At 27.3% G+C, this 24,632-nt stretch overlaps 1 protein-coding gene across 1 annotated transcript; it reads left to right on the top strand.

Annotated features, from left to right (window-relative positions):
* Window positions 1–16,862: 16,862 nt before the first annotated feature.
* LOC130826524 (protein JINGUBANG-like) lies at window positions 16,863–18,927 on the top strand. The gene has a single exon (XM_057692106.1). It carries the CDS (start codon window positions 17,018–17,020, stop codon window positions 18,449–18,451), a length of 1,434 nt encoding a protein of 477 aa, XP_057548089.1. The 5' UTR covers window positions 16,863–17,017; the 3' UTR covers window positions 18,452–18,927.
* Window positions 18,928–24,632: the final 5,705 nt, after the last annotated feature.

The raw sequence follows: 24,632 nt of genomic DNA, 5'->3' as shown, positions 1-24,632 counted from the left end.
TAAATGACGTATAATTTATGAAGTGTAAGTTATTGTGGTATTGTAATGTGGCGCACAAAACATGTGTGTAATGAATAACAACAAATGCATACAATTAAAAGTAGAATTACACCCTGCAAATTTAAAAGTGGAATGACAGTCCAAACTCACCCAAATCCCAACTTGGTTAATCCATCAACAACATAATTACATGTTTCTAATAATGAAATTAATTTATGTAAAATAAGGGATATCATCTTATAAAAATCTAAGTCAAGCAAAAACTTATACTCTTATACAAGTATATTTAATTTCTTTTCAAGGTGGATTAATGCTGGTATACTCTTATACAAGTATACTCTTATAATAATGCTGGTATAGCAAAAACTTATACTCTTATTTGCTAAGAACTTCGCAGTTAAGTATATTTTATGGAGATTTTTTTAAGATGAATGACCTCATGGGATGTTTTACATGATGCGTACAATTAAGACTAAAGCGCGATGAAAAAACTTGTGTTGGTCTATAGGGTCAGTCTATAGCCTCCATAAATAGTCACCAGCGATCTGATGGACCGGAAATCAAGGATGTAAAGATGTTACATACTTCCTCCGTAATATAATACTTGCTACATTTCTTTTTACACGTAGTTCAATGTATATTTTAATATTAAATATTTTTATTTTTACTAAATAAAAATTAAAAAAATTAAATATTAGAAAACCAGATTCTTAGAAGATTAAAACAAAATTTATATATGACTATATAATCTCTTAGGCATGAATCGGTATTACGAAATCAAGATTAAAGATGAATAGTATTACTATTGAATGTAGCGAGTATTATAAAATGGTGGAAGGATATATAGGTGATATTAGAAAATCTAACATAAATTTGAACTGTTAATTAAGTTAATTACTTGACACTTGTAAGTTAAAAGGAAAATTCTACCGGACGGCAATCAGACATGCTATGCTATATGGGACCGAATGTTGGCCTGTAAAGAAGATTTTTGAACATAAGATGGAAATTACAGAGTTTAGGAACCAAGAGTTTAGGGACAAACTATGAGTAGCCCCTATTTTTGGAAAAATGCGCGAAGGTAGATTGAAGTGGTTTGGACATGTGCAAAGAAAGACTTTCACCGCCTGGTGAGGAGGGTAGAGAACATTATAGTAGAGGGTAAGAGGAGTCAAGAATGGACTCATGAGAACTTGGGATGAGCAAATAAAAGTTGACTTACATGAGTTAAACCTCTCTGAGGGCCTAACTAGGAATAGGGGTAGTTGGAGGCGTCATATCCATGTTTTAGACTACTGATATCCTCTTATGTTACCTTTGGGTATTTTTACCATCTTACTTCTCTCGTTTCTTTTATTATTAGTTTTGTATTCTTTTTTGTTTTCATTTTGTAGTTGATTCTACTTATTTATTTTATTTATATGCATTTAATTTATCTTTTCCGTGTTGCTATATTTATTATCCTTCTCAAGCCGGAAAACTCTTTTAGTCGCGCTTTCCTTTATAGGTATAAATTATCGTCATCCATCTCTCCTCGAACTATGGACAAGATATACCAAATAGGATCACGATCACCACTTCATACTCGTAACTTTTTAACTACTCTAAAATTAACTATAAAGTCTACAATATAGATATAGCTTAGGGCTGAGGCCAATCTTGCATGCACTATAATTTAAATTATTTTCACCTTTTAAACCAGTTGGATAAAATTCCTTTACTTTAATGAAAATTATATCATAAAATCCATAAATCAGAACCACGTTCCCTATTATGATAAGCTTAGATTAGTTGGCAATTTCAACTCTAAGATTTTGTCAAATCAGGAGCAGTATCAGATTGAAACTTATTATAATCACAATTTAACCCAAATCATTATCTATACAGATCATCATCACATTAGCTGCAAAGTGCACTTAATCTACATTAATTCTTTTGTCTCTTCTTGCATGATACTCCGTCCTTTCTTTTTTCTTTCCGTTTACTTTTTTACAGTTTTTAAAGCAAATTTTAAATTTTTATATTTCTAAATACACGTTAATAAAAATTATATAAAATACATAATAAAAAAGTATACATTAAGACGAATATAACGAGATCTTATATGAATATATTTTATCTTCTAAATATGACATTAATCAAATTTCTCTCTCCTTGGGTGGAATATTCTAAATGAAAAAAACATTAGAGAACGGAAAGAATATCCAATTATATTAATGCCCTTTCCTGATTTTCTTAATCCAAAATCTATAATATAATTAAAAATTCTCTCTATTTACTATTCCACTGTCTCATGAGATTGCCCTTTAAGAGGATGGCATAAGAATTAAGAAAATCGAGCGTCTCGATTTTATGGGGTACATTAATTAGTGAAGTATTGATTGTAGGGGGAGTCATGACCTTTAATAAAGTAATTATGAGTTTTAATGAAGAAAAAGAGAAATAAATTGTATTCCTCAATTTGATTTTGTGGCTTACATTGCATTTTATATAATTCAAATATCAGCTGAAAAACGATTTCAATGCTCGATCAAAGTAATGCTTTATTACTTGGATGTCTCATACAAGAATCTTCACCCTTTAGTCTTCTTATTAACTATCATTCATCATGCCTTAATTACCATCATAATATGCATGTTTAACTGCCTTCATCAACACACCATTTATTACATGCATTGATCACCAACTTAAACACTATCATTAACATACAAATTAATCCACCAACTTAACTACACATTAAGTAACTAACTTAAACACTCTAAAAATTCTAATTATATGCATTCACACTAATGCATAGAATTTTATTTGGTGCATTTAAGTCACCACTAACACTAACATCAGTATAAATAAATTTTTATAAAAAAATATAAAAAATATATGAATTGAATTTTATACATCGAAAAGAATTTAATAAAAGCTCACCTAAATATATTTTGTATTTTATAAATATCTCTATTATTGTATAGAAATATACCAAATATAACCTTTAAAATATGGATTAAGGGAGTTTTTTTTAATGGGTATTAAAAAACGTGATAAAAAATAGTAATAGGGAAATTTAGTGAAATAAAGTAAAATGAAATAAAATAAATAACTTATAGTAAGAGAAAATGAGAGGGACACCAGGAGTATTATTATATTGCATGTTTTGTTTGTTTGAAGGGTACGGTTTGGTAATAAGCCAACAGCAGATTACCTTAATAGATGAATAATTATTTGATTAATTAAATAAATTAATGCCATCTGTAAGTATGAGTTAGTCACTAATACTGCTTCATTACTTTGATTAAGGACACCTGGCTTAATTTTGGAATGATGTAGGTTTAAATCACTCTCTAAGTAAAGACTTGTTTAATATATTGAAATTGGATTTGATACGATAGATGATGATTCCGTCATGAAATCTATGGATATTTTTTTCCATTATCATAAATAAATATTTATTAATAATAATTATTATATTTCAGTAAATATCATTCATCAATCAATCTTATTTATAATTTTTTTTAATGTACAAAGAAAAATATGCTCTCTCCGTTTCTTTTTATTTGTCCTCTTTAAGTTTTTCCACTTAGAAGAGAGAAATTTAAATTTGATTTTTGAACTATATATTAAAGATAAAATATATTCATATGGGATCTTGTTAGATTTGTCTTGATGTAAAGATTTGTAACATATAATTTTTATAATTTTTTATGATGCGTAATATTAGAGATATTATAGTTTAAAATTTACTTTAAAAAGCGTGCAAAAAGTAAAGTAGACAAACAAAAAGAAATAGAGAGAGTAGTCAAGTACGATTTTATTCGATTCATTAATTAATATATATGTTGATTATATCAAGTTTTTTTTATATTATGTACATTTAAAAATATTTAATATTAAAATAGTATATTAAATAGTATATTAAATGACGTAAAATTTAAAGATGTGTTGTTAAAAGTGTATTAATTAATTAAAGCAATATAATGTATAGTTTGTCTTCTTGATGACTTGCTGTTTGGGTAAAGGACTAATCCTTTATTTGGAAGGGCTAGCTAGTTGGTGAACCATTCTAATCAAAAATTATTATTTATTCAAGTAAAAATTGAAAATGCATAACAAAGAACCAAGTGTACGATGATATTGTACATAGCATGTGACGTAGCATGTTTCTCGTAAATCATAGGTTAATCAAAGGATTTTACATCTTGCATAGGTAATTTTTAACATCACTTGCTCCAAATTGTATAGTACACAAATTACATTTTTTTTTTATTCTTAATATAGTTTTTTTTTTAAATAATTTTCTTAATATAGTTAATTACGGTGTTGTATTGAATACTTTTGGGTTTTATGCATAGCTTTATAATTTATATATTAAAAATTTATAATTGTTTTCAATATAATTTACTAATAATACTTTTGAGGTTTAACATGTACGTAGTGCACTATTAATTTAACACTATTGATATATAGAATACTACAAAAGGTACAAATAGCGACGGTATAAGGTATTATCAAGCAAACGCTAAATTAATGACCTTAGCGATGACATGGTAACAAACTTCTGCTTCTCACTATCTAATTCGATGTTAAAAAGTCAACGTCAGCTCTTCTCCATATTTGGCAACCGCGCCCATTCCTATTTGCAATCGCCTGGCCCATGCCAAGTCATCGCCAAGTTTTATAAAAAGACAATAAATATAAGCGAAGACTTGGGGCTATCGCCAAGTCATCGCTACATTCATACAAAATATTAACAAATACATTGTCCATTGAATATAATGCATTTGTTTTAATTTTTACGATATTTATTATTTTTAAAATAAATATTAGTATTATTTATTATAAATATATATTTATTGATTTGTCATTCAATATTTTATTTTTTTAATTTAATTTAATTTTAAATATTTTTTTCATAAAATTTAAGTTATATAGAAATCAATTTATATAGATTATACAAATCAAAATGCAATTTTTTTTTTTATTTTAGTATCATTATTTTCAATGAATAAATTCAAAATGAGAGATAAGAAATCAAAGATAAAGTCATAATTAAATTCATTGAAAATTTCAAAATGAGAAAAATTCTTGTAAAAACTGAAGTAATGATATCTTGAGACAACTTAGCGATCGCACCAAAAGTGATGACGGCCTAGGGTTGTAGCCTTACTAACTTTTCAATAAAAATAAGTGTTAATTTGGGTATAAAATCTTCATGTACTCCCTCCGTTTCATTTATTTTTGCATCATATGTTATTTTGGTCAGTTCTATTTATTTTGCTTCATTTCTATATTCAGACAAGAAACCACCACTTTCTCTTAATATTATGTATAATTTTAACTTTTTTTTTTAATTTTATTAACACAATTTATTTTTTATCTTAATTTTTTATCGGATCAATTTCCAATTTTTTTAAAAAATTACAATTCTTCTCTTTACTCCTAATTAAACACGAGAAAAGGAGTAATAATTATGATAATATTGGTCATAACTCATGTAACATCAAGTAGTGGGTTGTATTACAATTGGCAGAACCCTAAAAGGGACGATATAAGTACCCGATTCTTATTTGTCGCCACCCTTTTCATTTTATCGCCACCCCCCCTCCTAATGAAATTACGAATTCGCCCCTGATCTTTAAAAATTTACAAATTTGCCATTGAGTTAATAACTTTTCATTTTCATTTTTTTTTAATTTTTTTTAATTATTCTTATTTATATTATTATTGTTATTATTATTATTATTATTATTATTATTATTATTATTATTATTATTATTATTATTATTATTATTATTACGGTTATTATTATTATTATAACGGTTATTATTATTACGGTTATTAATAATAATAATAATAATAATAATAATAATAAAATTAATAATAAAAATAATAATAATAAAAAAAATTAAAAAAAAAAATACCAGTCGCACGTTTTGTGCGACTTGTATTTTTTTTTTAATTTTTTTTTTTTTTTTATTATTATTATTAATATTGTGGTTGTTATTATTATTATTATTAAATTATTATTTTTGTTTTAATTATTATTGTTATAATTGATGTAAGAAAGAAAGCATAAAATTTTATTATTAAAGGAAACCCAAAATACAAATATTGGCTAGATTATAGAAATTAAGAGTTTATAAATTACTCCAATACAGAAAACCTTAGCAAAACAAATTTTTTTGGGATGATGCAAAACTAATGCCCAAGACTCCTTTTATAAGGAGAAGAATAACAAAGAATAACAAGCCTTTGTTATTCTTCCGATGTGGGATAATGATAAACATTAATCTTCCAATGTGGGATAATGAAAAACATTAATCTTTCAATGTGGGATAATGACAAACATCAATCTTCCAATGTGGGATTCAAGACATAACCTTACATTGGAAGATTGATGTTTGTCATTATCCCACATTGGAAGATTAATGTTTTTCATTATCCCACATTGGAAGATTAATGTTTATCATTATCCCACATCGGAAGAATAACAAAGGCTTGTTATTCTTCTCCTTATAAAAGGAGTCTTGGGCATTAGTTTTGCATCATTCCAAAAAAATCTGTTTTGGCTAAGGTTTTATGTATTGGAGTAATTTATAAACTCTTATTTTCTATAATCTAGCCAATATTTGTCTTTTGGGTTTCTTCTAGTATTAAAATTTTTCTCTCCTCTGCATGTGGACTTAGTCGACACATTGTCGGTGAACCACGTAAATTCTGTGTGTTTTGTGTTTGTCAATTTTTATGCTTTCTTTCTTACATCAGTTATAACAATAATAATTGAAACAAAAATAATAATTTAATAATAATAATAATAACAACAACAATATTAATAATAATAATAATAATAATAATAATAATAAAATTAATAATAATAACCGTAATAATAATAATAATAATAATAATAAAATTAATAATAATAAAAAAAAAAAAATATCAGTCGCACAAAACGTGCGACTGATATTTTTTTTTTAATTTTTTTTTATTATTATTATTTTTATTATTAATGTTATTATTATTATTATTATTATTAGTATTATTATTATTATTATTATTATTATTAATAAGCGTAATAATAATAACCGTTATAATAATAATAATAACCGTAATAATAATAATAATAACCGTAATAATAATAATAATAATAATAATAATAATAACTATGATAATAATAATAACAAAAATAATATAAATAAAAATAATTAAAAAAAATTAAAAAAAAATGAAAATGAAAATTTATTAACTCAATGGCAAATTTGTAATTTTTTAAAAATAAGAGGCAAATTCGTAATTTCATTAGGAGGGAGGGTGGCGATAAAATGAAAAGGGTGGCGACAAATAATAATGCCCTATAAGTAAACGAGACTGTTGATTGACGTGCAGGGGGCCAAGATGCTGGTCAAGAGCTGCAATCAACTGATTATCATTATAATCATAAGCACAACTTCTGCTTCTTTGGCCAAGTTTTTTGTGTCCTACATAGCTGGTCAACCTTACACCTGTACTATTTAACAGATATTACTAGAGGATAATTGACATGACACTAGCTAATTATATTATACTTTTATTCTCTTATTAAAAAATCTATTGCATTTTATGGTTCACTTAAAATTATTATGGGTATTAACTTCTACATGAAATTATGAGCATTAATATCAATTTACTTAAGAATTACTAAAAATAATCATATGTTTTTCTCAAATAGAATTAACGAATTTCATTGTTAAATTTTAACTATGATTTCTCATCGATCTATACGAAATAACATATTCGTGTGAGATCTTAACTGATTTTTTTTTATACATATTTTTTAAATATCAAGTTTTGGAATTTTAAACTTCATAATAAAAATTATTTGATTAATAAAATTGCATTGAGATCTATATAAAAAGTAAATGAGAAAAAAAATGAAAATAGAGAGTATTAAAGACTTCATATATTACACCAATTTTTATAATAGATATTCAACAAATCTCTCTTAATAGTATCAACTATCAACTAATATAAATAATTATACTTTTAACATATTAATGGTCAAAAACCTTATAATTTGAGGAGTATTTTAGAACCCAAATTTGTAAAACCCAAGAAATGAGGGTGTAGTAAGTCGAAAAGGAGAAAGAGGTTTATCCCAGTTAAAGGATACAAAATATCAATTTTTTTAGAAAAAAATACTTATTTTAATTCTCATCTAACGTTTTTAATCTTTTAGCCGCCTACTTTTAATTAAAAAAAATAAAAAAGAAATAACTATTAGACTCTTACATTAAATTCTCACCAAATTTTCAAGAATAAAGATGAACTCATCGTCATCGTGATCATAATCAAAAATAAACTAATTAATTTCCCAATTTGGATAATAATCCTTAAAAAAAATAATAATCTAAAAACGATAAATAGGGAAAAATTCAGGGCAAAGAAAGAAATTGTCAAAGACTGATTACGACGTGTATGCACCAAATTAAAGTTGATACAATGCATGCATCTATTCTTATATAAGCATTTAGAAATTCTCTTACTATTTATATATATATATATATGATTTATTATTATTTCACTCCACTTTGAATTTTATGATAACACTTGTCCTAATAAATTGAAATAAATTAACCTCACTTTTTATGCTTACACCATTATTTCCTTGGATTTCATTTACGCAAGCAAAATGTATGCAAATATCTCCCATACGCATAGAAAAATGTTTTTGTAACACGTATCAAGATGTACCATTTATTTAATTGGGATTTTGTATTTAAAAATGCCCTTTATTTTCAATGTAGTGTACATTTTGGATTATTTATATGTTTATCTTTTGATCATACTATCATATATTATACATGTTTCAAATCTTTAAGACAAGTAGTTAGCCGATGATTTGAATCATGTAGACTTAGTATATGAAGTAGTTGTGTAGAAGTATGTGGCATATTACACCGTATGACAAGTGTAAACTTCAACACTATGCATGTTGCTTAATTGTTTATATTTTTCATATGACTTGAAATGGATTTCAAATTTAAGTTCAAAATTAGTAGGTTTAAATTTAAAATGTATATTTGATCTGAAACTGATCTAAATAAGTAAGTTGAATTTGATGGTAATTTGACTCGACTTATTATAACTTATTTTTCAAAAGTTTTATATATTTGCAAGCTTATGTATTTTCAAATTTATTGCATGACACAAAGTAACATATTCTAACGTTTAAATCGTCAACTTATATAGAAAGTATAATTTATTCATATGTTCCAACCATCGCCTTATAGTTTAGGTTTAGTTGATCTCTATACATATAGCTTCAGAATTCAAAACCTACAATAAAGTAGTTCAAGAGTTTAAATCTAATCGGTCCCTTATTTTAACAAATATTCAGTGTTAGATATGAGAATTCAAGGTTTACGTTTCATCTACAATTCTGACAAACATTTAGATTGAGTTAATTCATTAACGAGCCAGAACTTAGGTTCCTCTTCCCGTTAGGTTTCTCCTCCATCTCTAATAACGATCTAAAAGATTTAAAATTATAAAATAATAATTTTAAGAAAAATTGACATTAATAATCTAATTTTTCGCCCATTTGCTTTGAATAATTCCAGCTTTGGATTATTTTCTAATAATTTAACCTTTGTATTTGCTCACAACATACCGCATTACTAATAATATATAATAATAGGTTATGTTGCTAACAAACTACGACAAAGGTTAGATTATTCACAACGAACTAAAAATCATCATCATCATCATACCCAGTATATCCTACTCATAGAAAATTATGGTCAAGGTCTAGGGAGAGAAGGATGGCAACTATTCATACCCATGAAGGAGAGCGCGGCCAAAAGAGGCCCCCAACTCGAAAAAAATTATATTTTTAAAAATTGTCTAAAAATAAAATTATTCATAATGAACGAGTAAAATATTAAATTATTAATGTCATTTTCCGCTAAGAAATATAAATATATGATTCAAATGGGTTAAGGTTGCATTCAATAATAGCATATAAAAAACCAAAATATATACATGTAAACGCAAAGTGATTTACCATATCTGAAACAATAAATATGCATGTGACATTTTTCATAATTCAACTAGAAATGACGGTGTATCTTAGCTATAATTTTGAAATATTCAAGCTGCAATAAAATTTAGCGTACTTCGTAAACGCTTAGAAGCGACAACGTCTACAACTGATGCATGCTTGTAGTTGTTGCTTCTAAATTGAGCACTCTTTGCTAGTATTTGTCTTGTGTGAGTACAAATTAGTACGTAATGCACATATAAGGATCCCCATTATTCCACGCCGTGTTAGAGTATATAATATTATATATTTGGACATTAATTTTTGATTTAAACTAGCAATTAAGGCTTTATGATATATTATATACTCTAACATACCACTCTAAGTTTCCCATCTAGTTTACCTTTCCATCTGTTTGGGATTACAATCTCAAAGGAATAGAGGGAGCAACACACATGATAAAGCGTGCGCTTATTTAATTTATAATATTTTTAATTTTACATGATTAAAAATTATAAAAATTGGTATTAATTTTTACATTGCAACGAACCAATTAGATTAATTAACTATGTTTTAACATATATTTTTTAACTGTAAAATAAAATTTAAGAATGATTGATAAATAGGATATAGACCAGAACAGAAGGAATATAATAGAATACTTTTGACTATTGTGTAACAAATTTATTTTCGTTTAATTAAGTTGAATAATTTGTGATTGACAAAAAATATCTATTCCATCAATTGATTCAATTTTTTTTTTTGTGACACTGAATTTGTTTATTTTTTCCTATTTTTACTCTTTGTATACCTTATCACTTTAGTCACATAATATATACTATCAAAGAATCAATGTAACCAATAGTTTATGGTGATAGTTGAAGCCTCAGGATATACTATATATTTTAATATGTCTTTGACCTCTCTTATGAGAGTCCTTTAAGCTAAAAGAATATATACAGCGTGGGCCGCCTCAGACCTGTCCCAAAATATTCTACTTTAAAGGAGAAATGAATAAAATTAAACCCGTAATTTCTTTTCTTATTGACTTCTAAGACCATATTAGATTAAACTTTTGATTAAATCCTAAAATATATTATATCCTTTAATAATAACAATGGCTCTTCATAACTAAAAAACAAAAAAAACAATGGCTCTTCAACAAATGAGAAAAGAATATCATGTGGAAATTTAGAAGAATTTACTATTCTACACAATATTTACAAAATAAGCAACTTGCTAAAAAAAAAAAAGAGATTATCCATGCTAAACCGGTCTTGCTATTCTAGTTCTAGAGCTCAAGCCTTGTAAGAGAAGCAAGGATAACGTGGCGGCTGATGAACGAGCGTATTTCTATTGCTCCACTACATTTTCCTCTAATGTGAAACATTATTAGGGTTTTGACTTTTCTCCTTTCAAGTTTTCATAGTTGGATATGACTGGTAAAATTATTTGCTTCATGTTCTCTTCGTCTGATCTTATTGGATCTGATCTGAATTTAATAAGGTTTGATCTGATCTGGTCTGATCTGGTCTGATTCAGTCTGATCTGATCTGAATCTTTCTGATCTGGTCTGATCTGATCTGGTCTGATCTGGTCTGGTCTGATTCAGTCTGATCTGATCTGAATCTTTCTGATCTGGTCTGGTCTGATCTGATCTGGTCTGGTTTGATCTGATCTGGTCTGATCTGATTAGATTTGGTTTCATTGAGTTTGTTATTAATAATAGTAGTTAAGGTATTATTATTATTATTATTATTATTATTATTATTATTATTATTATTATTATTATTATTTATTTTTTAAATTTTTTTAAAATTTTTTCTTATTATTATTATTATTATTATTATTATTATTATCATTATCATTATCATTATCATTATCATTATCATTATTATTATTATTATTATTACATACTACATAGTTTCTCCATCTAATAATAATATACATTACATTATAAAAATTAAACATCAAAAACTACGATGTTTCTGCTTCTCTTTGAATTGATGCCCAAATATCGTTGACTATATTTAGTTGAATTCTATAATAATAATAATAATAATAATAATAATAATAATAATAATAATAATGGTATGGTTTGATCTGATCTGATCTGGTCTGGTCTGATCTGTTCTGATCTGGTCTGGTCTGATCTGAAACTTTCTGATCTGATCTGAATAGTTCTGATCTGATCTGATCTGATCTGATCTGATCTGGTCTGATCTGATCTGATTCCAATAAGAATAAGTAATAAGTCAAAAAAATAAGTTGAAGAGAACACCTTCTTAGTCTCTTTTATCGGATTATGAGAACTGTTATTTTTCTTTTGATGTACACTAATTATTTTTAACTTAATAATATATTTCTTTATTTTAAAAAAAAACTCAATTCTCTCATAATTGGATGATTATTATTACTCCTATATACTATTTATTTAGCATTACTCCCTAAATTCTTTAATGCCATGCTTGAAAACGATGATTTTATTTGAAAATTTGAAATTGACTCAAATTTATTGTTTGGCAAATTAAAAATATTCAAATTTAAATTTAAATCAAATTTCACCATAGTTTTTTAAGTAGTTAAAGTAATTTTTAATTGAGATTTCAAACTTGATAGAAATACGGATACATGCATATATATATAATGTGTAATAAAATATTTTAGATGATGAATAGAAGCCTATAATCATACTCGCTCTGTTTTCGATTTATATTTGTTCTTCCCATTTATTTTTTTCGTAGACCCTAATGTAAAATTAAAAGTCAAATAATTTTAATTGTGAGTTATTAAAAATTTTAAAAAGTTGTTATTTAGAAAGTATATTTTGAGACGAATCCATCAAGATCCCACATGAATTTGTTTTTTCATATAGATCGATGATAAATCAAACACGAAAATTCGTAAATACTATTTGAGATAAACATATGAAAACAAAAGAAGCACTAGTTTAAATATATGGTCTTTATGTTTTTTTTTTTTTTGTTTTTTTATGGCTTTTAATGTTTATATCCATATTGTATGATTTTATAAAATTGAAGTTGTTAGCCAACTTGCTATTCATAAAGTCTTTGTCCCCAGAATTTAAATAACTTGGGTTTTAATTTTCCCATTGCAAGGAAAAAGCGTTCCTTTGTCCACCTTTATTTGGTATTTGATTCAGATAGGTATTTTAAATGGATTATATTATAGTATAAATCTCATATGTCAACAATTTACACAATTTTCTCGGTTACTTTTATTTTTCTCTTTTTGGTAAGTCAATGATCAACTTGTATTTATCAATTTCAATGAATTAATTAGAATAGTAATAGGCTTTCTTTTAATTGAATGAATATAATAGGGTCTTATTTCAGTGTAATAAAAAAATATATTTTCTTAAATTCTATATATAAATTGCCATTCACGGATAAGTTATCTTTAATACAAAATATTGTCATGTCAAACGTGAAGCATTAACTTAACGAACAGGTATTTTAATCATCAACTATTTTTAATTGTATTTTATTCCAAATCTAAATGTTAAAATATAGTCCAGTGAGATTTTGTGTAATTCGACTCAATGTAAATTTATATTAAATTTTATAATTTTTAATTATACACAAGTAGAAATATATATATAATTGAATCAGTGTATTGGATGTCAAAACTAATTAAATACAACAATTGATGTGAATTGGAAAGAGTATATGTTAATCAGAGCCATTATTATTTTTTATTAATGTTCTCTTGTCTTTCTCGAGTTATTAGATGTGGTAAAGAACATAAAATACTCCCTCGTACTTTTTTGTTCTTCTAGTTTACTTTTTGCAAAATATTTAAAATAAATTTTGATTCTCAATATTTCTAAATACGTATCATAAAAAATTATAAAAATTAATAAATAATAAAATATACATTAAGACAAATCTAACGAGATCTCACATAAATATAATTTATCTTCTATATATATCTCGAAAACCTTAATCAAATTTGTCTATCCTTTAAGTAAAATATTTTGAACGGAGAAAACATAAGAGAACGAATAGGTATTTTCCATTAATGAATTGTATTAAAAATGTATAATTCTTTATTTCAATGAGTTTGTTTGATTGTAACTAATTAGCAAAAAAGTTGAATTTCCTAGACTATACAAAAAATTGGGCTTAATTAGCCATTAACATAAAAATTCAGCTAGTCTTTTGAGAAACTGTCTCTTTAAAAGACACATCTCAAGTCCAGCCCATTAAAAATTAATGTCTACTTACCGTATTTTTAATGTCTACTTACATTATCCTTAATGCTTATTTACCGTATCCTTAATGTCTACTTTCAATATCTTAAATGTTTACTTACATTTATAATATTTTAAAAAATATATAATGGGCCGGCTCAATTAAAGATGATCTCTCAAAGAGACCGTATTTCACGAAAATTTGTGATAGAAATTTAAAATTAAAGGAAAATAAATTCCTAATGCTTGTAAAATTTTAATCACTATTTTACCCCTGACAACTAGAATTAAATTCATGCCTTAATTGCAATTCTTTAATGTTACCAAACACAAAAAAAAAAACTTCTACGCACATTTTACTTGGACAGTTATTTCCCAAGAAAAAGCTATTCCTATGTCAACCAAACAAGATAGAGTAATAACTTTTTTGTGGTTAAATTGAAATCAATTGCGACAAATCCAAAATAATTGCAAATGATGAACCAAAATATAATGATAAAACAATAACAATTTATTAGATCAACTCATGACAAAACTCACCTTGTCATGTGTATTTAACCAAATTTGCAATAATATTTGGTGTTATATTATACATAATTTTAATATTAATATGAAATTTAATTATGGCTTGTACCATGATCTAAACAGGTTTATTATTGAATTCGTTTTTAGTTATCAAGTCATAAATAAAGAGAATAATAAATTGACAATTCAAGAGAAATAAATAATATTCAATCAACTTCTTGCACATATAGTAACTAATTTGCTAGCTGATTTTATTAATTCGTTTAATTTATTAATTAGCAGATTATTTAAAAATAAATATTTTAACCATTTAATTGACCTAATATTAGCATATAATATGCGTTGGCCATTCAATCCTACATGAACTTTAACTTTTTTATTTGAATTAAAAAATTATTGTCAAAAACTCTCAAAAAAGAAAACGTAGTTTCATCAAATACAAGGGAACACAAATTCGGAAAAAGGTCAAAATCCAAAAATTATTACACGCCAAACAAAAAACTAAAACCGCAAGTCAGAACTCAAAGCGAGAAAGTCAATCGATTTTAACCGCCAGGTCACGCAGCCAATTATTATTATTCAAACTAAAGACAGCCAATTACTCTAATTATTATGAGGCAAATGTTAGCACGTCTTATTTAAAACTAATATACTGTTTTTTTATGAAAAGAAAAAGAAAATTACTTTAATAACTTTACAGCTATATATGCAAAAAGAAAAAAAAATTACATATTAATTATAAATGAGATTTATTGATAAAATTATGAATATTTAAAATCTTATGTAAGATTAATATATTAATGTATGCTTAGTTTTTTTGGACTCGTAAAGATTTAGATGATTCATTAGTGCTTTATTATGCCAGAATATAACTTAACCAATAAATGTCAGTATTTAACAATCTAACAATTTAACAAGTGTTTGGCCACATTAGAGGCTGATTTATGTTGGAGCCTATGGGGACACGTGCTCTTAAGCGTTTTTTAAAAAAGAAAATTTAAAGTAGACTCTTTTATTGATAAAAGTAAAAGTGTAAAATTAATACTGAAGCCTTTTGATGATAAACACTCTCTCATTTTAGTAACTTTATCTTATTTATTTATTTTGTGTCATTTTTTATCAGGCTAGTTGATTTAATTTGTTCTATTTTCTTTTATGGTATGTCGTATTTCAAATTTTAACATGTAAGAGTAAAAATAATTGTTAATTTTACAAATGAAACTCTGACGAAATTTGGTTCATTAGGTGGTGCCACTTAAAACTCCGAACCTTAAATCCGCCACTGCCACATGGGCCACATAGATAATTGCATTAAAATGTGAACACACTTGCTGTATTTAATCAAACTTAGCTTTTCAAAATATTTTCTCAAAATCTTATTCAACAATTATTGAAAACAAATATTTTATTGCAACCATTAAAGAATTGTTTGACAAATAATTGTTGAATGTAGTTTTCATAATTGACTTGTTTGACCAGTTGAAATGTTGCTATTTTAATTGTCTTTTAAGTTAGCTAGATAAATTAATTGTTTATAGATATATTTTGTAAAACTAGTTGGTCGTTGTTTATTTTAGTCAACAAGCCAAAAGTTAATAAAAATATTAATCAAGTATTTTGGTTTTGGCTATGAAATTAGTTTTTTAGCTAACCGAAAAATCATTTACCAAACCTTTTCTTAATTTTTTAACTAACAACAAACTAAAGACAACCAAAAAATCATATATTAAACACGCATTAAATTTATTATTTTCTCAATCTTTTAAATTTGTATTATATTATATGACTTAAATACATGAGTTTTTTTAAAATCATACAGTGCAAATAAATAACATCTATATACTCTCGATTTTTTATTTACATTACTAATAATAAATTTAACGTACATGTGAGTATGACTACAACGTTCTCACATAAATAGTATATGCTTATGTATGCAAATTCATCATATACATAAATACTTCTATAAACAAAATACTATATTTTTTTATTATATTATTATCAATTTTAAAACAATCACCATTCATATATCCCACGTGTCCCTAAAACACAACCAACTTTCAACCTACCTTCATCCCCACTCATTTCCAAATTTTTTCCCTATTTATATTCCCTCCTTCCCTCTTTTTTCTCCAATTAATGCCCCTCAAATTTTCCATTTACACTTCTAAAACAAACAAACAACAACTAAAAAAATCCTCCCCATAAATCTTTTTTACCAAAACTAGCAAACTAAACACCAAATTCTCAACGCCCAAATCAAATCATACACCATGTCTCCAATTGAGACAATGAAAATCAACAATAATAATAACCAATTTTCAGGAAGAGTGAAATTCAGGCAACTTTTACAACACTCTTCTGAAGAAGAAACTGATCAAGAAAGTACCCATTATTATTCAAGTAGTAGTACTAGTAGTCCCAGATTAAGCAGTCCGAGATTAAGCTGTTTTAATTACAATGATAATGACAATTATTTTAGTACTAATTCACCTTCACCATACAATTTCACCATCTCTTCACCATTACCACAATCATCCCCTTATCTTAAATCTCCATGGATTAAACTCTCCCCTACTCTGCACCCTACCACACCCAATCATACCACTGATAATATCTACTTTTCTCGTGGGAGAAAGTATTTGATTGGTTCTCTTCTTAGAGAAGAAGGACATGTTTATTCACTAGCAGTTAAGGATGGGATGTTGTATACTGGATCCGAATCGAAGAATATTCGGGTTTGGAGGAATTTTCATGATGCGGGTGGGTTTAAATCAGGAAGTGGGTTAGTTAAAGCGATTGTTATTTCGAAAGATCAACAAGTTTTTACGGGTCATCAAGATGGGAAGATCCGGATATGGACCAAGAATGGAAAACGGGTCGGTACACTTCCGAAATTTGGGGATTATATTAAATGTTCTATGAACCCGAAGAATTACGTTGAGGTAAGACGGCATCATAAAGTACCGAAGATTAAACATTATGACGCGGTTTCTTGTATGAGTTTGAATGAGGAATTCGGGTTATTGTATTCGGGTTCATGGGATAAAACAATAAAAGTATGGAGAATTTCTGATGGGAAATGCTTGGAATCATTTGAAGCACATGAAGATGCAATAAATTCAATAGTTGTCGGGTTTGACGGGCTGGTTTTTTCGGGCTCGGCTGACGGGTCGGTTAAGGTTTGGAGAAGGGAGTTAGATGGGAAGGAAGTAAAGCATTTTCATATGAAGACCCTGTTAACGCAAGATAATGCGGTGACGGCGTTGGCGGTGGCGGAGGATGAGAAGGAAAACGGGTGGGTTTTGTATGCCGGGTCGTCGGACGGGTTGGTGAATTTTTGGGAAAGAGATGAAGAAGAAGGGGTGGTGTATGGTGGGGTGTTAAGAGGGCATAAGTTGGCCGTTTTGTGTTTATCTACGGCGGGGTGTTTGGTATTGAGTGGGTCCGCAGATAAAACTATTTGTGTATGGAAGAGAGAAAATGATGGGGTCCACTCTTGTTTAGCTGTTTTATCCGGTCATCTTGGTCCTGTCAAATGTTTAGCCGTTGAACCAGATCATGATCATCACATGTCTGATGATGATAGTGATGAGAAAAATCAATGGCATGATCAAGAATGGATTGTGTATAGTGGTAGCTTAGACAAGTCCGTTAGGATATGGCGCGTGTCTGAACACGCACTAGAAGATGATATTGGGTATTAATACCGTTATTGTGGTTGTTGATTATAAATCTCACGCGCCGCCTTGATGAGGTGGTTGTGTATTCCCATGTGCAGAGATAGGGAAAAAGACGGCCACCGACCGGGTTTGTAAGTGCGGCGCACGCTGGGAATTAAGGAGAGCCAAGGGAAAAATATATGGTGATTGGTCCCCTGTTGCAAAGTTACAAAACTGAAAATTATTGCTTATTTTGATAGGAGATTTTTGAAAAAAGGAGCAATAAATGTATAGCTATAACGCGCCAAATGTTTTGATGTTGAGATGGAATCATATTTCAATTTAATTTTGCCATAAATATAAAAAAATGTATGGCATTGTGTATTTGTGTGTAATTTGCTTGATTAACATTGGTTTGTTTTTTCATTTTTAAGATTATGAATGAATTATAAATTAATTAATGTATAGTGACATTTGTAGTTTGAAAAGTTGAAATTGTATATTAAGGTTGCTTATTTTGATTTTTGCAATTAAATATTTTTTTCATCTTTAACTATGTTTTTTTTAATATTAAGTATATTTAAAACTTGTTATATTAATAATATACTAAATGTATAATTTTTTTTGACATATGTTGCAATTATTTTTTTACGTCAAAAATCACAAGTGAAAAAATAGACAAAAAATTATCAGCAAATATTTATATGTTCATAGTATGAAACATGATATTGTTAATGATAAACATAATAATATTCACCATCAATTCAAAATTTGATATTCAATGATATATATACAACAAATGTGTATTATCATAATAAATATATACATCGATTTATTATATATAAAACGTGAATAGTTGTGCTTGAATTATCGATATTTTGTACATTTGAATGGAGTTAATTTAGTAATGAAATAATCAAGTTAGAATTGTATCTAACATAATGTACGTATGTCGTATAATACTTGGATATTTTACCCACGAAAAATCTCCAATATTTCATTAGAGTTATACGTATATTGATTTAATTCCTGGGTTTGAAAAAGTTGAATGGAAAATTTGCCATATAATTTCTAGATGTGATTGTAAAATGTTATTGGTCAAAAAAGTAAAACCTAATGAAGCAATATCATAAAGCATTTTAATGAGAATATGAATTGGAAATAAAATGTTAGCTTTTTGCCTACCTCCTTTTGGATAAGTCGGGTCTTTGTGTTTGTTATAATGAAGACCGACAAGCGAGGAAGAAGCATTTGTTTCATGGCATAACTTTATATGGTAGCAACTTGGAACTAATACTATTTTAAACATAAAGTTTGAAATTGAGCCACACATTTTATGTGCTTCAATGCACTAATTATATGTTGATTAATTTAATGGATTTATTTATAAAGTTAATTAATTATTATTATAGATAATGTATATTAATTGGTCATTAATTATTAAAAATGTATATCCTTCGTATAGATGTAACATATATAGATATAACATATATATATATATATATATATATATATATATATATATATATATATAGATCTTCATACACGTTAAGTCTTTTTATTTTAAATTGATTTATCTTTATTTGAAATTTCATCAAACTATTTAATTAAGTTATCTCAAAAATTGATGGAAGTTTATGAAAAACATTAATTCATTGTATGTATGTTGAAGTATTGTGAAGGATTTTGTTTAATCAATTTAGTAAGAAACGTAATCAAACTATTTTGAGCTGATCATAATATATTGAAGCTAGCGCAAAATTTTAGTTTGAAATTCAATAAGCAATTCTCATATAGAGTTAATTGTTTCAAGAAAGCCCAAACCTTAAATTTAAGGTTAGTTTGACGTTTATCGATTTTTGTTTAACATGCGCATTCACATTCAGAGTTATTGTATCAAGATAATTTAAAGCTATACTCAAGTAGGTTAGATTGACTTTTATTGATTTTGATTGAGATGTATCATATTCACACGTTCACACCGAGAGTTATTGTTTCAAGTTAACTCAAACCTATACTCAAGGTTAGATTGATTGACTTTTATCAACTTTTAATTGAGATGTTCCGCATAATATATTGTCAAAATATTTGTCATACTTTTAGACATTTTGTACAGGATACACCGAGAGAAGAGGAGGATTGGGAGACAGACAAAAAGAATTAAACCATAATCTTACACTAGCAAAAGTAATACATGATTCAACTCAGATAAGACCCAATTCTCTATATTTTTAGGATATTATCTTTCAAAATGACTAATGAGAACCACTGCCATAGTCCTAACTCATAAGTCCATATTTTTATTGGATCAATTCAACCTTGAGCAATCTAATCTCATTCTCCGGTAGGCAAATCTCCACCAAGTCTTAAGTCCGAATCTTAGGCTTATAGCCAACAAAATTTTATAATTAGATCCTCGAAAGCAATATCCCTAAAGTCGTTTTAAGTACTAATTTATGCATATTACTTTCGGAACTTATATGATGAACATTGCATGTAGCCCACTCTATTATAATAAAATAATAATATTAACATATTAATTAAATTGAAGAGGCCAAAATCCACATGCATAGACCAATGTGGCAATATTGTGTTTATAAGGTACGTTAATTTTGGGCTATGGTCCCCTAATGACTTTAGCCTCAACAAATTCATGATTATGACCGTTAGAGGGTTAGCAAGTTCTTGCCGTTCCTTTTGATGTTGAGTGTTGAGACTTTCTAGCTACTCAAACCCTAAAATATAATAATTTCATTTGAAATTGAGAGATTAAATGTTTTATTGGATTGATTCTTTGTACATAGGTTCAATCGATTCGATTCTTAGCGTACTTGTTTTTCATTGACGAGGTTCAATTCTAAGGTGAGAAATGGCTAAAAAGTCAAACTATCTTTATATTTAATTTATATGGACAACAAAAACACCAAATCCTAATAACTCAAAAAGACTAAATCTACAGAAGAATTTGAAAGTTGAGACTTGAGACTTGAGAGTCACTATACATTCCCTCAACTACCCATGCATCTGCTTCTTTACTCCTTAATAGTAGGGGGAGGGTATGGGGAAAGCCACTCGCAAAGTGTTAATATTTTTATTCTACGATTCTTTTTAATAGCTACATATTTCTCTTAAAAAACTCTCATTTAAAAAGAAGATAGTAGTTAATAAAAACAAATTGATAACATTATAACATATTATGGGTCTATAGTTCATAAACTTAGTGATACAGTAGTCACATTCAAGGAATATAGTCCATAAATTTTTGGCAAAGTATTCATATCCTGAGACTACAATAATGTTGGTTCCAAAATCTATTATATATCCTATCATAACGTTGTTAGCTTATTTCTTCTTATTCAAAAATAGAATAGAGAATCATTATAAGTAAAGAGAAGAGAAAATTAATTATTCTTATTGATCGTGAAATCAAACCCATTTTACCAAGCTGAAAGAAAAAGGCCTCGACCATTATGTTGAACAAAACTTGTTAGACATTATAATCCTAAAATCAATTAAAGTACTTACATTGCTAGGGATTTGTTGGTTTGTAAATATAACTTGGAAGAATCAAGTATGTTGGATGTAGATTGAAGCACTTTCGGTAGCATCCTATGAAACTTCATCTCTACATCAAGCTTTCCAACATTGGTTGGTTCAATAACAATAATGAATTGGGATTTTGTTAAAAGTGAAACTTAATCAAGCTATTTTATTGGAGTTAAATCTATATGGGGATTTGTGAAATTTAATTTAATGTTTAAAAAGTGTTTTATTTTATGTCTGCTTTTTGCCTACCTTTAGCTTTCCTTTGGTTTTCTAATGGCCGTTCAAAGACTAATAAGCATGAGAAAAAGATTCATCCTATACATATTAAAGGTATATTATAGAGTAACCTAATCTTTTCTAGGAAAGTGACTACTCTTCGCTTTACTTGAGGAGGCTTCACTCTATGTTTTAATAATATTATAATGAGCAATTTTTGTGAGATACCTTTTATCAGTGAGACAACCTTAAAACAAGGAGCTCATATTAATAATTGTTTTAATTGAGTTATTCAACTTAAGTATGGAAAACGTCTCACGGTAAGACCGTCTCACACAAGAATTTGTGTATTATAAAGTACTGAATTGTAATAGGTGTATGGATGAGGTTTTAATTTCATACTCTCCTTTTTGGTATGACGTATTCTTTCAAATCGTCACCAAATATTTATGATATATTTAATAGGTTTTTAATTCGATACTTAGAAAATTAGCAATATATGCTATATAGTAGGGATTTTTGTTGTACTTTTTAAATTCACTTGTTTTCTAAGTAGTACAAGATTAACCACTTATAAAAATAGATGAAATCATAAATAAGAAAACAACATATCATTAATAAAGGCGAAGATTAGTGAGGTTATGAATAACACTTCAAATTGTACATAAATATCAAATAATAAATGTCACCTAAAATTGTACTAATAATTAAGGTTGTGAACTTTTGTAAATTAATAAATATGAAATGCTTAGAGTTGTAAATATAATATCTAGTTTGAGATGATAAGAATTTCCAACACATGATTTTACCAAGTAAAAAGCTTATTTTCTTATGGGTAAAATAGTTTAATTAAACTGAACATAATATAGAAACATATATGTTGAATTAAATCGAAATTTTATTGTAGGTAACATATTCTAAATAAAAATTGAATTGGTGTGCATTAAAAATTTATCTACATTTATATGAGTTTATGCGAGATTACAAGTATATAAATTTGTACGCCTATGAAAATCTGGAAAATCAACCTCTAACCTTCAATTTCATAACCTTGTTTGCCAAGTTTGTACCAGGGTTTTACGCCACTGTTTTAAAATTTAATTATTTTTGTGAGAGGCCGTTTTTTAATGAAACGACTTTAAAAAAATGAATTTATATTCTCATAATTTGTAAAAGTTAGACTATTTACAAAAATTAATTCATTATTCTTATTTTCTCTTTACTTTATGTTAATTGGGCTATTTAGTCCACATATCTAATGCGTCTCTTGGAGATACCGTCTCTCACAACAATTTGTATTTAACAATTTATGTAGAATTATGACATTTCATTGGGCCTTGTCCAAGAAAAAATTGAGGTTTTTTGCATGTATAGATTATGTTAATTTCATTGGGCCTTGAATATGACGCTTGTTGGACCGAGCCCATGTAATCCCAAACACTCTGCCAATGTCAATGCTCCTCTTGTAATTCCAAATCACAAATTCTCAAATGAGTAATAATTTGTCATTAATTTTTTATTGAGATCGTCTCATTATCAGACAATTTCAATTGGATCTGCCTTAAGTCTTTTGAAAAAAAATTGCTCTCTGTAGAATTCAAATTTCATTGTTATTCATGTTTTTTTTGCTAATGGAATGCTTGTATAGGCTCGTCTCATGGTGAGACAGTCTCATACAAAACTTGCTGATCATTTTTTTAGGTTATAAGTAATCTTATAATTGTACATTAGTGAGATGGTCTAATTGTGAGACCGTCTTTTTAGAATTTATGTAAACCATCATTAGGCATTTAGTTCAATTGTCCAAGTAAGATGTAAGTTGTTACTTTTGAGTTAAAGATAATGGCCCATTATATTTTTTGTTGGGTTAAATATAAGTAAATAAGGTGAAAAAATCTAAAAAAAATCAGCCTTTTTAATAAAAAATTCTTAAAAGTGCGCCTTGGATAAAAATATTTTTCAAAATAAACTTTTTTTTATCTGAAACTGAAAATATTGTATGTAAGCATTAAGAATGACGTAAGTAGACATTTAAAATATTAAAAATATGCATTACGTATACAGTAAATTAGCATTAGGCCTGGCCTGGAATTCAAGGAATAAATTTGGGGTAAATTTAAATGGGTGAAAAAGTTAAAGGAGAACATTTTAATGAAGGAAACAATTGTTGGATAAAAGACTGATGTGGTTTGGCATTCTTACAAGGAAAATGTTAGATTTTTGGGAATCTTAGTGCAAGAGAAATAGAAACTAACTGAGTCCACCCCATACTCTACCAGAAATCGTCACCTCCAACAGCCTATCACCAAAAGACGGCTATCATTGTAAAAGAAGAATGTTAAACTGAACCAATTTGGGATGGTTCAAGGATGACTCACATGAGCAACATGGATGAAGAACTAAATCAAGAGTCAAATACAAGCAAGGAAGCAGATTCTTCAACAGAAGAAGAAGATACAGGACC

This window comes from Amaranthus tricolor, chromosome 1, assembly GCF_026212465.1.
Source record: "Amaranthus tricolor cultivar Red isolate AtriRed21 chromosome 1, ASM2621246v1, whole genome shotgun sequence".
Classification (NCBI taxonomy): Eukaryota; Viridiplantae; Streptophyta; class Magnoliopsida; order Caryophyllales; family Amaranthaceae; genus Amaranthus; species Amaranthus tricolor.
Note: the sequence above shows the minus strand (reverse complement) of the source record. Positions and strands in the feature narration are given on the sequence as shown.